General features: G+C 36.1%; 1 protein-coding gene across 2 annotated transcripts in view; it reads left to right on the top strand.

Annotated features, from left to right (window-relative positions):
• Positions 1-17,365, top strand: part of ARHGAP42 (Rho GTPase activating protein 42) — a 148,940-nt gene that overhangs the window by 39,026 nt on the left and 92,549 nt on the right. For both annotated transcript variants that reach the window (XM_051780180.1, XM_051780179.1), the window contains exon 3: positions 14,895-14,956. In XM_051780180.1, the coding sequence (XP_051636140.1) occupies positions 14,895-14,956 (62 nt within the window). The remainder of the gene's footprint in view (positions 1-14,894; positions 14,957-17,365) is intronic.

The following is a 17,365-nucleotide window of genomic DNA, read 5'->3' as shown; positions in this document are numbered from 1 at the left end:
ATCTATTTTTTTGTTTTAATTCCTATATTTTAATTCTAATTTTGATGATTTCTTACTTTTTATTTACAAATGTTTAATTCTTCCATAGAAGTATTCTTCTTTGACAAAAAAAATCTGTGTGGCTGTATAATGCATTTTAGATAGTCTTTCCATGTTGTTGCGAGTTACCCAGATTTATCTACATAGCCACTTTCAGATATACCATGCCCAGTTTAGCATCATTTTATGCATGAGTTGGAAGCAATTCCTCTGACTTTCTTGGGTAAGCAGACTGGCTTCTTCTTGATTTTTTTTTCTTTTTTTTTTTTTTTTTTTTTTTTAACTGTGAACATCAAAGGATTTATGCTATAAAAAGCTTTTTCAGTTTTTTGCCAGCACATTTGGTTTGAGAAACAGTGCTCGCCAGCTTTACTAGCTTTTCTCATTAAAAAGTAAACCAGCTAGCAACAATTGCTAGTGTTGTTTCTTTCTCTCTCTGTTTTGAAATGCATGTGGAAGCATGTGATCTGCAGAAATGCATAGGCCATACTGTTTGATAGCAGATCATGGTTATTAGCTCCAGTTGCATGTGATTTAGCCAACCTATAATTGTTTTTTGTGCACTTGAAAAGTTTTGCAGAAGTAGCAGCTTCAAAGCAAAAATAACATGACAAATGACAGCGAATGATTAATACTAAAAAGGCATAGTAATGAAGATTGGATATAACTTACCCTTACTCTGTTGCTTCCCTCACCTAACAATTGTGCTTTCCTCAGACTGAAATACCAAGACTTGCTTACACTTTGCCATTTGCTCTTTTTAGACACATCACCCTGTGCACAGTTACTCTCACCCCTCTTTGCAAATAATATGTTGCACAAAACTTCAGATTGACAGTGAATGTAAAGGAGATCAGTCATTTCTCGTGCCCAGTGAGAATTCTGTGTAAAATAGATGCATGATTTTTTCATGTTTCAAACCTTATAGGTAACTTGGAATGTTACACAGATGAGACGGGTGCAAAAACTATGTTTTTAATAATCATGTATTTTTCATTTTCATTTTCTTCAGTATACACTGTGCAGGAATAAATTTTGCAAGGAGAAGGTTTGCCCAGCTCCTCTTAGTATTATCCAACTTGTGTCACCTGGATCGTTCCCCAGGAAACTCCCTGTTTTGATCCTCTTTCATTCTGTTTGTGTTGTCTGGATTGTGGCTGCTAGAGATGAAAACAATAAATATTATTAACTCAGTGGAATTCTGGCTTGTGCCTTTAACAAGTTTGTTTCTATTTTGTGTTATAGCTAATTATGTATCAGTGAGATCTAATATTAACATTATAAGACCATGCTCAGAATCAAAAGCAGACAAGGCAAACACATACATTCTGATATTCTGGCATTTTATCTTAGTATCTGGTTTTTATTAGCATGTGCTGTTTAGAAAAAAGGACTGAAAGGCATGTGTAATTCACTCTGTCACTGCTGGTTTTGAATTTTTTTTTTTTTCCTGAAGAGAATATATTATGACAGATGTTTCAGGCAGCATCAGATGCTTAATTTAAGAATGTAATAGTATTATGACGATCTATGAAATCATTGTTAATTGAGCCACAAAGGATAGGTCAAAAGTTCTAAAACATGTTATCTTTTCTTGTGGAAACTGAATTCTTCTCTTGCTGCTAGCAACTGTGGCTCATGTGATCTTTGCTGACTCACACCTCAGGTTGTTCATGGGATTGTTAAATTGCTAGCAGCTAACCATCTACAGAACTGCTAGCTCATACTCAGCAATTATGTTGTGTACAGCAGTTAGGTCAAATCAACTAAAATGTACTGGAGAGAACTTAAAAACAAACAAATGCAAAATGTAAATAGTAGTTGTTTGTTAGAATCCAATGCTGTGTTTTTAAGGCTCTCTTGTTTGAGTTGAGCAATGATGCCAGAAGCTCAGTCGTCTTGTTTTCCTGTAGTGAGCATCCACATGCACAATGCTTTTCAGTCAGCATTTACTTTGCCTTCTTGGAGAGCCTGTTAGAGGACAAGCATCCTGTAATTCAAAGTAGCAAAGAGATCTGTCCTGCTGTCCTGGGAAATATGTATATAAAACTACACAAAAAAAAGAGAAAAAAAATTCAGTTTCCTTTCCCCCATCTTTTGTAACAATGTGAAAATTTAATTGACATTGAGGTCCCAAATTCCCATTTTTAATGGTACAAGCTTGTACATACAATGCTCTATTTAAATAAATTTAAAACAACAAAAAAATTCTGTTGGAGCTTTAGGCCTGCCTACAATGTTTGGAGAGAAATCTTGACAATCAATCTGGACATTGCAGTCTCCAAGTTAAGACACTGTCTTTTGGAGTTTAATCGGGAATCTGAGAAGGTAGTGGTCAGGCTACTCATGATTTCAAGCTATTAGCTTTTGTGGCATGTAATGGCTTCTTGAATTTGCCTGGCTCTTTCTGAATTTTTTATTAATTGCCACCTACGGTCTGAATCACTTGGATTTCTTGCAGGTTATCTCCTTAATCACTTGAAGTTAGCTTTGATGTTCAATAAAGTTCTTCTTGGGGTTGATATTCTACCTCCTTTGTACTGAATTCCCATTTGTAAATGGGTTTCTGAATGGAATTACCAAATACCAAATGAGTCTAAAATTAATTCCAGCATGTCAGGTCTGTACTGCCTTATCCAGTCAAAGAAAGAAGAGGATCTTGCCACCACCTTGAGGGTAGAGTTCCAGGGGTGGATTTTTTTAGCACAGGCATCATCCAAATAACATTTCTAGTGCTTGAGCTTGTTGACCTTGTGGAACATATTAGAGACAAGTGTTTTTACAAAAGGTGTTTTTATTTTAGATGGGTGGGGAAGGGTTGAGTCCTGAATTAGACTAGAAAGCTATTTACAATGGAGAGTGAATTTGCATAGAAAGATTGGATGCTGTTTTTCCACAGTAATTACCTTCTTCGATTTGCTAGCTCTTTTTCCTCTAGTTGGAAGAATGAATTCTAAAATTAACTTTTTAGGTGACTTTCAAAGCAACTTTGCATAAGCTATTTGTCAGATCACAGGACAGGCTTCTTTGGTACTGCTATTGGACTATTTTTATCTACAAAAGTTAAACAGTAACAAATTATGGGAGGATCTCAGCACAAACAGGGTGTGAAATGCCTAAAGGGTTTGTTTAAAATCTGTTATTCGTGTTCCTACCTTTTTTTTTTTTTTTTATCCCTGTTGCATATTTGACAATTTAAACAAATGTCACCTGTTTCCGGAACACTATTGTTTCTTGACTCTAAGAAATGAGTGATTTTATGCTAGTACTGGGATCCCATCAAGGCTTCAAAACAACATCTGCATCAGAAAGTGAAGGCTGTCATTCTGTTGGTCCAGCCCAGAGCTCTTGTCCTTGCTTTGGAAGGTCAAATGAGATTGACAAAGCAGGAAATAAAATAAGGTTGCAATAGGCCTTCATCTGTTCAGGAGGAAAAGGTAAAATAAGATCAACAACACAGTCCTTGTTTTTCTCTTCCTCTCTGATACCTATCAGAAGGTTGTTTGAATTTGCATGCTCCATTTCCTGTTTACCGTAAAATGAATATTCAAATGAAAAAAATTAGATTGATGTGGTTGATGCAGTTGCTGCACTCCTGTCTGTCCTACCCTTCTTCTGTGTCAAGAGCAGCTGAATGTGAAGTAGGAGCTCCCCCGAATCACTGCAGTTTGCATACTGGTGTGCTAAGGCAGTCTGAAATTCATGTTAGTTCATTTTATTGTATTGGACTGCAAACTGTGACGTCTCTGATGCCACTTGCCTTGGAGCACATGCTGTTCACAGAAAGAGATCGAGGCAGGCAATGGACAGCAATAACTTTGGTTGTCTGGTGCATTCTGCTAAGGAGTTAAAATGAGGAAACATTTGAACAGCTGACTAGATGAATGGACAAATCCATACCACTCACAGATCAAGATGAAGTAGCTTTTGTGTCCTTCATTAATACTTTGATCTTCTGGATTCTTATAGGTGTATTCTACTTTATTGCCCTTATTCCATGCCTTGAATATACCTCTTTTTCACTCCTTTGTCACTTAGCTCCATTATTTCTAGAGTTGGTCATTCCAGTGAAAGTATGAATACCTGTGAGGAGACAATCTGAGGACTAGAGAATTGCTTTACAGATTTGTTTTGAAAATAACTGATTCGTACTGTTGCTGTGTATAATACATAACACTTTAGAGCTGTCAAGTTACCAAGTTACCTCTTGAGCAATAGGAACTCATTTTCAAAAACTGGTAGTGGTTTGGTCAACTCACCTTTGAGATATTTGTCTTTAGGTTTGAGCAAGTAAGGTGAAGGATTAGAGTTTTAAGCACAGGAAGTTCTTGATCCCTTTGTAGGCCTAAATTCAACAAAGTAATTATGGCAAACCTAACATCTGTTGAAGTATTTGGTAATATTTTTCCTAATTAAACTGTTTTACCATTCAAGCAATAAATGCACCAAATTTTACAAATCAGAAAAACAGTATTAATGATTCTCAGATGCATTCTGAATATATTGCTTTTCCTTTTACTTCCCCTTTTTCAGCACCCGCAAAGAGCCACACACACAGATAAGGTTTGTACAGCTGGAAAGATTGAAATATCAGGGTTTTTTCCTTAATTTAAAGTATGGATGTGCCTCTGAAGAATTGGGGATTGGCAAACCTGAAATGTAGTCATAATTACTTCTAACTCCTTTGTTGATGGAATGCTATGATTGAATATTACTTTTGCAGCTTAACAATGTATGTTGCCCAGTGGTTGTTTCCCACATTGTCTTGTTATTTAATCATTGAAAAAACTTGAGCTTGAAGTAGCAATTCTCCTCTTAGAATGAAAGATTTGCATTCATAGTCAATTTATATCAGAGTTCTTCTTAAGGGGGTGGAGGGGAGAGCAGGAGAGGATTGAAATCTGATTTAACCAGAACCTACCTTTGAAAAGACCTATTTCTGAATATACCATGGTTTTTTGGAGGTGTTCTTAGTCTAACAGTAGGATATCAGTCAACTCTGGAGAAGCTGGACCTGTGCAAGTCAAAGGTTAATGGTTAATTCAGTTGAGGTAAAGATTAATTGGATTAAATGAACTTCTATGGTATAGGAAGTTACGTTGTTATTTTTTAATAGGGGCCTATTCAAGCCGCTGTTGTTTCAAAGTAGGTTTCCAGAAGCACTTTAAGATCACTTCTTACCTGTTGGACAAAACATAATGTACTGAATATTGTTCCCTACACCTTGCTGAATTCTGCAACTGTGGAGCTCAGCCCCAGGACTTCTCTGCATGTGGCTCCATCAGGTGGAAATAGAGGCTGATTTCTCTTTTGCAGATACAATAATGTAAAACTCCATTTTTAGTGGCGTAGAGATACACTTATCTAAAACCATTATCTCTTTATTATATGAGAGCATGGCAAAAATAGAATATTTCTTGTGACTAGTCCCGAAAGCCTCCACCCCTTCTCAGAAGAGTAGAAGAAAGAGGAGAGACAAGAAAAGTGTTACTAAGTTGTAGAAAGGTTTTGATATAATGTTCTGTGAGAGCAAGTGATGTCCTGGGAGATCCTTCAGTCCCATGTTCCTAAGGAAATTGAAGAAATTACTTAGATGATTTAAAATGTTTCTCCTGTCATTTCAAGGATGCCATTTTTTGGGAGAGGTGCTATAGCAATAGAGTCTAGAGTGGACTTTTTCTAGCACATCCCTGCTACAGAATCCATGCTACAGAAGATAAATAAATTTCCAAATAGAATTATATCTTTTCAAAATATGTATTTCTTTTATAAATACAGTAGGACACTAATACAGGGTAGATACATTGCAGCTGTATTTTTAACAAACTGTTAAAAGTGTAGTGGTGGTAGTTGAATAATTGTTGGGTGTGGGTTTGTTTGGGTTTTATTCTTATTGTTGTTCCCACATGCTGTGGGATAGACAGCTATTAAAAACTTTAAAAATCTTCCAGCACTCTATGAAATGTTTTGCCCTTGCTTGATCCATTTAGAATTTTTCTACTTGTACTTGTTTTGTGAGGTTCTGCATGGCAATTTACTGATATTATGTCAAGTAATTCGATGTATTTAAATTGTGTAACATTGCATGTCTTCAGGTTATCTCTCCAAGTATTGTGTTTTGACAAGTACTGACAGTGAATTTCGGTATTTAGGATAACCTGACATTCTTGCAAATTTTCTTAGTTTGTAGATAAATGTGTAGCTTTTTGTGTAGACTTCTGTTGAAAAGGAGTGGAGTGGAAAGTGTAAATGTCTTGGCTCAAAGCATTGTTTTAACTTTTGTACAAGACTTGTATTTGTATGTTTAAATATTTGTGACATGATAGCTACTTTTTATAGCAAAGAATTCTCAAATATCATACTGTTTGTAACTCGATTTAGGTAGTTACCCTGACGAAGGTTTGTTTCAATAAAATTCTCTAATGGTAAAAGGATTTTTACTTCTAATAGCGGCCCTACATTTTATGCTTTACACATGTTTAGGAAAAAAACTTCATAAAATACCTTGATATATTTGCTCTTAAAGTTTTGCAAAATGAAAATACTTTTGGTTTGAAATTCCAGTTGCCTCATATGGTATGTACTTGTTATACTGTCCTTGCAAACACATCTTACAAAGCTTTGGGCTTGATTAAGCTCAGATCTTGATTTGCTGCCTTTTATGGTTTTCATGCTGGCCTGCACTGTGAGGCACACGTGTATTGTGCTCAGACAGGAGGTGCCGTCGTTACTGTGGAATTGCTGGCCTCTTCTGCTGGTTTGTGTTGCCTTTACAGTGTGACAAAACCCAAATGCTTGTGCCTGGTATATGGCTAGCAAATGAAGGGCTTAAAAATGTCTGTTCATGGGGAACACTGCCTGAAAACAGACAGGGATCAAATGCCATAAAACAGGGGAGGTCGAGCAGGGAGACTGTTACTGAATCTGTGATAGTTTCACTGTTGGTTTTGTCTTCATGGGGAACTTTGAGCACTTACAACCGTCTCTCTGTCCTAATACTGCAGAGAGCCAATACACTCCAAATTATGATGTGGAGCTCGAAATACCACTTAATTTACTCCGAGTTTACAATGCTTTAACTCAAATGCAGTAGAGAGAAAACTTGGTGTTTGTTTACTTTTAGTTACATGTATTTCAGTGGCTGTGCTCTGATAAAATTCTCTGCTTGCCAGGATGTAGTCGAAGATGTGATCATATTTGGAAAACAATACATAGTCCTTGAAGCATAAATTTGGGCATAAAAGTCTTAAATTTGTCATTTTTCTTGCTTGTTCATTCGTATAATTTCTTTGCAGGAGCTTTAAACCAGGCATTTTTCATCTCTATCTCTCTGCTGTTATGCTTTTCCTTCCTGATGTATAATGGATTTGTTTGGCAAATTTGGATTTACTTTTGTAAGACAGCACACATTTTCAGTAACTGAAAAAATAGGCAAAATACCTTTTCTCACAGTTCAAGGAGGGAATTGCCACAGGAAACAAAATGACTGCTGGAAGTTGTACTCCCTGGGAGGATCTAACTCTTACAGCAATAGTTACTATTTATTTTTCTTATGGGCTTGTCTGTGTTAAGTCAGGACAAACCATCCTTGAAATTGGATCGATTTTTTTTTTTTTTTTTTTTAATTTTTAGTTCATCAGAGCTGAAAGTTTAAAATCTGGATTAGGTAGAAATTGCTTCAAAATCTGAAAGATCATGGTGCTAATTGATAAAAAAAAGCACTGGATTAAGCCCTTGCAGAGTTTACTTACCAGATAAATTATGGAGCAAATAATAATAATGTTTGTTTATTCAGTCCGAAATGACTTCATTTTGTTTGCTCTAAGAATGTCTTGATTCTATCACAAGAGCAATATAGACCAGACAGAGTTGTCTCTACCTTTGTGTACCTTTCCATGATGGAAGTCTTCAAGGAAATTTATGGTTATTTGGGCTGTGAATTTAAACGACTGTCTGCTGGCAGAAATTGTCACTTTGAGAATGTATTTCTGCCTTGGGGTACATCCATGTAATTTTAAAACCTCTACACTTGAATCTTTGTTTCAGCCTGTGTCTTTTACTACCAGAAGTACATTTCATTGTATCATAGGAAGGTACAAATAGGTGGGTTTTTTTTACTGTTCTTGTGGAGGTTGTGGTAAATGTAAACACAGACAACAGGAATGCATGAGGTCCTTATTACAGATCCATAAAACCTGATATGCAGATTAGGGAAGTAAGAGAAACCAAATGGGGAGGATAAGGCAGCACATCTAATCTTAATTTTCCAAATTTAAATGAGATTGAAACTCCATGAAGAAATGAACCATTATCTTGCTATTCTCACTTCTTTTTCCATAATGGAATCTTCTAGCATAATTTATCTTTTGACACTGACACTCAGCTTAAAAGTAAAACCTATCTGTCATGCTGTGAGCTTAGAAACTGGAATTTACATAAATATCTAAGCAATATTACCTTAAACCTTAACAAAAGAAAACAGTTACTCTGTTTCCTCTAATATCTTGGGAATGAAACTCAGAAGAGGACAAAATAGGTAAGAAGATTTTAATGGTTTTAATAGGTAAGATTTTAATAGGTAAGAAAAACAATGGTTTAAAATTCTGCACTCCTCTCCTATTTTTTCTTCTCTTCTGCTTTCTCAGTAAATATTACTTATGGCACTGAGCTCAGTTTCCCAAGCTGAAGTTTCTCCAAAAATGGTGCCACTTGGAAAGTGAGGGTAGAAGTAGCAGAAGAAATAGCAGCAGCTAAAGAAAAATTAAAACCTGAGCAATAATTGGGAAGATTTATCAGACATACATTTACTTATGCAAATACAGCTTTTCTGAAAAAGTGGTTTAGAAATAAAAACAACAGCTGTTTTTTGTAGGACTGTGTCGTAGTTGCCTTACACTACTGTTTTTTCAATCATCCTACAGCAATACTCAAGCCCAGTCAACACTAGTTATAAAATGCTTTGACACCAATACTCAGCTTAAAGTACATTTGACATGTTTTGTACAATTAGCACAAATTATTCTTTGTTTCAGTTTGTAGACTAAAGTGTTGATCCTTCAGTTTGTTCCCATTGGGCTAAACGTTAATTCCATTTAAAGTTGTAGATAATTGTACACTTTTAATGTTTTATGGGCTGAATGCGGTAGGAAAAAAAGGAAGAAAAGAATCATTAACAATTCTTCCAGGTTGTGACAGTGGTAAGGGAAACCTCTGTTGTATAAGATAAGGCTCTATTTAAATTCATAGACCATGTATTGAAAGACAAAGAGAATGGCAGGCTTTGGGAGTCTTCTTTTGAGACAGTCTTCCTTTGCATTTACATTTTGGCATTTGAAAACTTGCAATCTGATACTTTGAGATATCCAGTTTAGTTACCTTCCAATAGACACTACAGATCCTATGTGGCTTTTATGACATTCACAATTCTACTCAGGTAGAAAGTACCAAGAAAGCAGATTATTGTCTGTTCCTACCTGTTGTGGCCTGTCCGTGTTAATCTCAATTTTTTGATTTTTCTGTCTGATTAGGAAGCCATCTGTTGCTACTCTTGTCCTACCTACTGTCCCTCCCCCCCCCCCCCCCCACCTTCTCTACTTTTTCAGTATGGCTTAAAGGCACAGAAAGAAGAATGGAAATTTTATTTGATGTTGTGATTTTTTGAAAAACTGCTCGAAACAGCATTTGTGGCTGCAAATAATGCTAGTCATTAAAAGCTCTGGAAATATAACTGTGAATTAACAACTATTTAATGATATGTTTACTTTAGTTTCAGGATTGGAGAGGATAGTCTCTTCTCCCAGCCTTCATGGATCTTACATTTATTTTGCTTTCTCACTGAAGTCTAGTAAATGAGTGTTAAACCTTAGAAAATTTCCTTATGGGCCATTGGTCCATCTTGAATTCTGATTCACTAATGTGTTACTAACTGGGAAAAACTCCCTTGAAGACTTTAGTTGAAGTTCATGCTCAAGCATGAATTCAGAACCTGCTGTACCACATCTCTGCTAGATATGACCACTTCTGGAGGGTGTACTTGACTGACCTTCCTGCCAAAGCGTACTGGGAGCAATGTGCAGTGCACTCCTGGCGTTTTCTCAGTCACATCAGAAAGATACAAGGATGACAGTCTTGCACATTTTTGTCTTTCATACAGCATGGTGTCATAAGAACAAATGACATATTTCTGTCATCAGAAGATGGTGGTGGTATCTGCTCATATTGCTATAAAATGTTGTTTTGTGTAGAGTATTTAAAAAATGCCTATGCATTGTTTAAGGCTGCATGTATAAATAAAAATTAAGCCAACAGTCTATTGCACAGAAAAGAACATTAAATTTTATTGTCTTCCACAGTAACTTTCCAGTCTATCTTAGGTTGAACATTACCTTCCAAACTTGGTTTTATGTCTTTGAGTGCAGTATTGGTCACGTTTAAACTACTGTATGTGTCATACACTTTGTTTTCCTTTTCTCATTAAATGTACATGATATCATACCTATTGTGTGTAACATTTAGTAGTACAGTATAACACTGTACACTTTAATATTAAGTTAATGATTGATAGAGTAGCTTCAATAATATCTGTAGACATGCTGTTTTAAGGTGATACATTCTCTACACAAGCATATAGCAAAAACTTCATAAGGTTTGTTACATACATGTTTTTTTCCTAGGGACCACTGGGTTGATTTTAGTGCAGTAAACCAGATTACTAGAGCATAAATGAGTTGTATTTTTAATAATGCATTCCATAAATTCAGATAAATGCATTTTTATCCTTTTCACTTCTCCCTCATTCACTTAATCATACATCAAATTTCAGTTCACTTTTGATTGTGTTAGTGTAGTTGTTTGTGGAGTTGTACTATGTGTTTGAAATTCTAGGGATTTTGGAAAAAAAAAGGCATTGTTGATGTACACTGTTAAAGTTTAAGCTGTTGGTACTGTTAGTTTGCTTCCTTATGAAGCAAACTAATTAAAAGACTTTTTTCATTTAAAAATATAGAGAGTGGGTCTTTGTTTTTTGTAAATAAAGTAATAGGAGCCGTTTCTCCTGATCAAGGGAAATTTTGCAGCACATTATTGCTGGGTTGGGAATACTCCAAAGAGAACAGCTGGCAACCTGTTGCGATTGTGATGAATGAGACCACAAATGTACAGCCAGATACATATACACAATGGTTTTTACCTGTTGGGTGTTGCTTTTCACAGGCATCATTTCTATCATGATGCCAAATGTATCTTACAAGTCCTTTTGTAGTAGCCCTTAAATAAAAAGCAGACTGTAAAACTGTTGAGATTTTGTAAGCTAATATCACCTAATAACTTAGAATACAGTGTTGAGTCAGCACTTTGTTTTTCTTAAAATGACCCACCAATAACAACAATTCTTTCTGAAAATAATTAAAAATATCTTCATATTTAATAAAAGTTAGATTACATATTGTACTTTATATTATTGATGTGTTTCAGAATTTATTTCTTTTCACATTCCTAGGACATTTTCTCTTGTAAAATACTTGACTCTTCCTCCCCCATACCCTTTTGTATTTACAAAGTTCACTTTAATTCTTCTGTGTCAATTCTGATAAAAAAGAGAGGGAGAAAAAATTATTGTGGCCTTAGTAAGAAAAGATTGTGAGGCTGGTATGTAATGCCCAGGCGTCTTGACGATGAGCTGCATCTGACACAAGTCAGTCTAATTTCTAAATCTTTGTGTTTAATCTTTTTATGTAAGAGCACCTCAGATTATTATTGTTGTAGTATTTGTTTGTTTTCTGTTGAGAGCTGGGAATCCAGAGTTAGATGTGTGTGTACTCTGTGCCTAGGGTCTGTGCTGAAATCCTGGCAGGGGGCCCAGTTGTGGAGGGGAAGGACGCGCCTACCCAGCTTACCTGAGTGCCCGGTACCCAGTGGGTGAGCTGCCCAGGAGGACTGAGACACCTTGGTGAGGTCTGCCCTCAGCATCCCTCCCTCTGCCCACCCCCAAAATGAGGTCCGGCAGAGTTGTCACTTGTTTGCAACCGGAGGGGTCTGTGGGAAAAGAGAGGAGAAAGAAAGGAAAAATGAATGCTGGGAAAACTGGAACAAGGACTGTCTTTCCTTCCCTTTCCCCCTCGTGCTGTGGCTTCTAGCACAGCTGAACTTCTCTAGGGACAGAGACTGCCTTTTAATGAGGCCACCCTGAGTGAAGGTTGTATGGGAAGAAGGATGTATAACTTCTGAATAGTACTGCGATACTCAGGGGTATTGTAGGAGAGCTGGGGCAGGTAAAGTCTTTTTCCATGTATGCAGTGGTGTTGCCAGGACACAAGAACTGGTGGGGTCACCCTGGGTGTGCATCCTTCACTGTGGTGTGAATTACATGATGCATCTATTCTCTCTGCACACCTTTTGAGCTGGGGAAAGACATTGCATGGCTTCCTGGGTGTTGGACAGTGAGCAGCGGAGGTGTAGTCAGTATTGATGTGAAGATGTCTCTCCAACGAAGGTCTTTAAGATCAGGGAGATGGATTGCCTAAGTGCTTCTGAAGAGTGTAGGTTCTGTGTTCTTAGTGAAACTTTGACCTTTATGATTCCCCCGAAGGTGAGTCAATGGGAAAGAGGAGACGGAGACAGCTTCTCAGTCTTTAGCTGAGGCACTGTATAGGTGACATACACCTATATATTGGTGTATACATCTTTATATTAGTATTAAATATTGAGGAAAATCTTGATTTGCAGACTTACAGAACATATTGTATATGCTTTTTTTCTTTGACTGACCTGGATTTATTTGAATACTAAACAAAAGTTTCGATTTTGAAACTAAAAACCCCTCTGGTTCTGCCTTGAAATTAGGAATATAAATCAAATGCCTCTCTTACTGGCTGAGTTTTTTCTCCTCACTTCCTCGTAGTTTAGCCATGTCTGTCTGGCTCTTTGTTTATTTAGTTTTTAGAGTGTTGTATTGGATACTCAATATTCTTGAATGTAATGCTCTACAGATTCCATGTCAGGTAACATAACCAGTTACCTAATCAGTAACTGGTAACATAATCAGTACCAGTAACCAGTAACGTAATCAGCTTATTTCTTTACCTGTTTTTTGTTTGTTGGTTTTTTGTTTTTTTGATGAACAGTATAAACGGACTCTAAGAGATTGAGTTAATTCAGTGGATATCAAACTAAGTTCTAATATTGACATAACTTCTGGTGGTGAACAATCTTCTGGTGGTTGTGTTCTCAGGGGAAAATATTAAAGGAAAAGACTCAAGACCCAACTAGATGCACATTTAACTTACCAGGTGTATTTGGACTAAACAAAGAGCTCATAAGAAGGGGGAATAAAGAATTTGTCAGCAAAAAATGACTTAGAGGTCAAGATATGCAAGTATAACATTATAGGTACAAAAAATAGACTATGTAAGTTCTTGCAGAAGAAATTGGAACAAACAGCAAAGTGTTCTTCAACTGTAAAAGTTAAAAGAGAGCAAAGAAAATCCAAGGGTGACCTCTGCAAGGTCCAGATGGTATAAAGGATAAAAATTATTTAGGAATGGTCCAAAAACTAAGTAGCAATTTGTGCACTCAGACAAGGCAGTTAAGGCAAGCCAGATACTGTTTCCCTCTTAAAGGATCTGCTGTGTTCCAGTACTTTCTAGAAAATGCACTTATTTCCTTAAATCTTCCAGGGAAGTTGAGAGGTGATAAAGCCATGTTAATGGAGACTGACATATTTTGTAAAAACACTTAGGAAAATGGAAGAATAGCGAAGAAGATGAATTTGGTTAGCTTAACCTCAACACTGTGTGTTGGTTAACTGTGAAGGCTTTTTCAAAGCTGTTCTTTTGAGAAATTCCATGAGTTTTGTTTCCAGGGGGTTTTTTTCCTCATTCAAAAATTATTCAGATTACCTCAAGTTTATTGTGAGGAACTAGGATTTATGAATCTGTATTCTGAGATCAGAGATTTAAACCATGAAATCTAGCATCCTGTCATTAGTAGCAATTACTGCTGGTTGTATCAGGAGAAAGTAAAAAGAGATACTTAGCTCTTTTTACATGATTCTTCTCTGACATTTTTGTCTGTGGAACTGTGATGCTGAATTCTGAATAACCCATATACCCTTCAGAAAGTAATATAAATGCAAAGAGAGACTTTTCTAGAGAGATTTACATACGTGAGAATAAAGCCTTAAGAGCTTTCAGAATCTTTTCCTTTTTCTTACCCTCTTTTATGGGTTAATTCTTCCCTTATGTTTCCATTGACATTTGCTTTGGCCCTTTGACTTCTATTTGAAAACAGTTTTGAGCAAAGATTTTCTCACCCTTGTAACAGAATTCAAAGCTTATAAATCAGTCATCTGTTTGAGTCACCTGAGAGCTTGTCCTTGTAAAATGTAAAGCCAAAGAGCTGTTAAATCTAAACAGTTGGCATTTCTTCTAAAATGTTGACTTTCAAATTTTTACCCGAGTATTTTTCATTGTTTTTGCAAATATTTTTTACTGCACCTTAATAGGAAAACCTCAATATTTTTCTTTCTGCTTCTAGTGTGCTAAAGTAAATTTTGTGGCTGATAATAGAATTCTTTCTTTTGAGACTGGTCTTTGCATGTTTCATAAAAATCAGTTTGCCATATTCCATTTAAAAATTTATTTTTAAAATACATGTACCTCTTAAGACTCAGGTTCTTTTTCTTTGCTCTTGACCTACCTCTTGCTTCAGTTTGTGCCTCATTTGATGGCTACTAATTTTAGTGAAATACTATATAAGAACAGTATTTTATCACTATAGCTTCAATCCAGATAACTGACTCACCTGGTCTTAAAATCTAATTTTAAACAGAGCGTTCTTTTTCTTTGTTTTCATTTCAGCCCAGTCCTTGAAAGAGTTTGCTCGGCTCCTGATTGCTGTTGAAGAGGAGAGAAGACGACTGGTAAGTTTGCTGGCAGCAATATGTTGCATTGGGTCTCTTTTTGTGTAAAATAGTACACTTTTTTCCTATTCCCTCTTAAGTAATTTTTTTTATTATGTGTGTATTAAGTGATAAATATTTCATAAGAATTACTTGGAGTTTTACAAAGGCAGAAATGTATTAGCACAGACGGCAGTAATTTTTAATAGAGTATTCAACCAAAGAGTTTTACATTGTTTTCTCTCAGTTTTCTCCCTCCCCCCTCCCTGCTCCAAAATAACCTTTTCATGCTGCTGTACCTTTCCTTTCCCACAATGAGCTTATAGTAGAAATGTAGATCGGTATTTATATTTAATGGAATACTCTAAGTGTTGTCCAGTGAATGTATACTAGTGAACCAAGAATATGGTAAGTGAAAAGAAGAGAAAAATTCATCACCCCAGAGAAACTCTTGTAGGATATGTTATAGATCAGACTTGTCAAATTCATCCATGGATATGGTGTCCTTATGCCCTTTGATAAGATTTACTGTGTGCTTTCATTTATATTTCTATTCAAATGTAGCTTTGTCAAAGCAGTTTTAAGTGTATTCTTTTGTAGGTATTTTTTAAAAAATTCCATGTAAGTGATGAAAGTATTTTTTTTCCTTCCTTGGGAGTCAGTAATGAATAAAAAAGTGAGCTAAGAATTAACCTCAGTAGGAGGATTTTTAAATATTGAGAAAGTTTAACTAGCTCAAACCCATCCAATAACTTTGTCCTGGTTTTCCTTCCTCTTATGGGTACTTAAAAAATTGAGGAAAGTATGACTCAGATTGGAGCAAATTTATTACTCCGGGAAGAAGTTTACATAAAGTCGTCTTATACCTAGAAGTAAATAAGCATAGAATTTTCTCCCACTATTTCTATTTAGATAAATATTTAGTGGCAAAATCATAACATTTATATGGTACAGTTGGATAGTTAATATCATTTAAACCTATAAAAGTATAAAATGTTTTTGCCTCATATTAAATATTTTTTCTGGCTAGATGGAAGAGTGAGGTGACTTCAGTACTTACCACCTTAAAAGATGTTTAGCAGAACATTTATTAATTCCTTAGTTAATGTTTTAAAATTGGTAGCTTTCCAGTTTAAGTTAAAGATTGTTCTGAGCTAACTATTAGAAAAAGGAAAAGCAATTAATAGGCCAGGGCTTTATTTTTCAAATTGGTTACTCTTTCATAATATGTATACATAATTTCCTGTTATTTTGTTGGTTTGTTTTTTTTTCTTAGTCACTACCTTTTTCACTTTTAGAAGTTTCTGGTCTCTCTGTGATTTATAGTTTGATCTTTCCATGGAATGTTTTACTTTGTAAAAGATGTAGGAAGGCCTTTAGTGTAAAATGGAGAAAACTCCATAAATTTTACTAAGTGAAAAAAACCAGTCAGATAGAATGATATATTTTGTTCTATATCAGTATGACTTCAATGGGAATGCATGGACTGTATAGCCCAGTGTGGTGGATTGATACTGGGTGGATGCCTGGTGCCCACCAAAGCTGTTCTGTCACTCCTCAGCTGGACAGGGGAGAGAAAATACAAGGAAAGGCTCATAGATCGAGCTAAGGACAGGGAGAAATCATTCAGCAGCTACTGTCCCAGGCAAAACAGACTCAACTAGGGGAAATCAGTTTAATTTATTGACAGTCAAATCAGAGTAGGATAATGAGAAATAAAAAACAAATCTTAACCTTCCTCTCACCCCACCCTTCTTTCCAGGCTTAACTTTAATCCCAATTCTCTCCCTCCTCTCTGTCAGTAGCACAGGAGGACAGGGAATGGGAGGCTCCAATGTGGGTCCCTTCCATGGGAGTCAGTCCTCCACTACTCCAGTGTGAGTCCTTGCCATGGGGTGCACTTCTTCACAAACTGCTCCAGTGTGGGTCCTTTCCATGGGATTCAGTCCTTCAGGAACAGGCTGCTCCATCATGAGTCTCCCACAGGGTCTTCATGTATGGAGAAGCTGCTTTTGGTGGGAAATCATTTGTATCCATCTTTGTGCTCAGTTTGGAATAACCTCATTCTGTTTGTTCTTCAAACTGAATGTTCATGTTGAGAACATTGAGGACACATTGTTTTCATGGTAGTGATATTTGAATAAGAAAATTTCTCTAACTTAAATTTTCTCTGTTTTTAAAAAGTTTGGGTGGAATTTGTTTAATTATTATTGGAATTAAACTGTTAAAGTTTAAGTCACCTTTGTCAAAGATGCTTTTTTTTATTCTCCAGTCTCTTACTGCCTACATGCCATCATAGAATCCAGAGGTCCCTGTGAGGATCAGCGTGCCATGCGACATGCTGAACAGATTGCAGTAATAAATTTTCTGCTTGACAAACTTGGGATTTAACTGTGAAATCTTCAAAACACTTTTGCTTATTTCTAAGGA

Source organism: Manacus candei, unplaced genomic scaffold (genome assembly GCF_025592945.1).
Source record: "Manacus candei isolate 608988 ecotype Guabito, Panama unplaced genomic scaffold, ASM2559294v1 h1tg000014l, whole genome shotgun sequence".
Classification (NCBI taxonomy): Eukaryota; Metazoa; Chordata; class Aves; order Passeriformes; family Pipridae; genus Manacus; species Manacus candei.
Note: the sequence above shows the minus strand (reverse complement) of the source record. Positions and strands in the feature narration are given on the sequence as shown.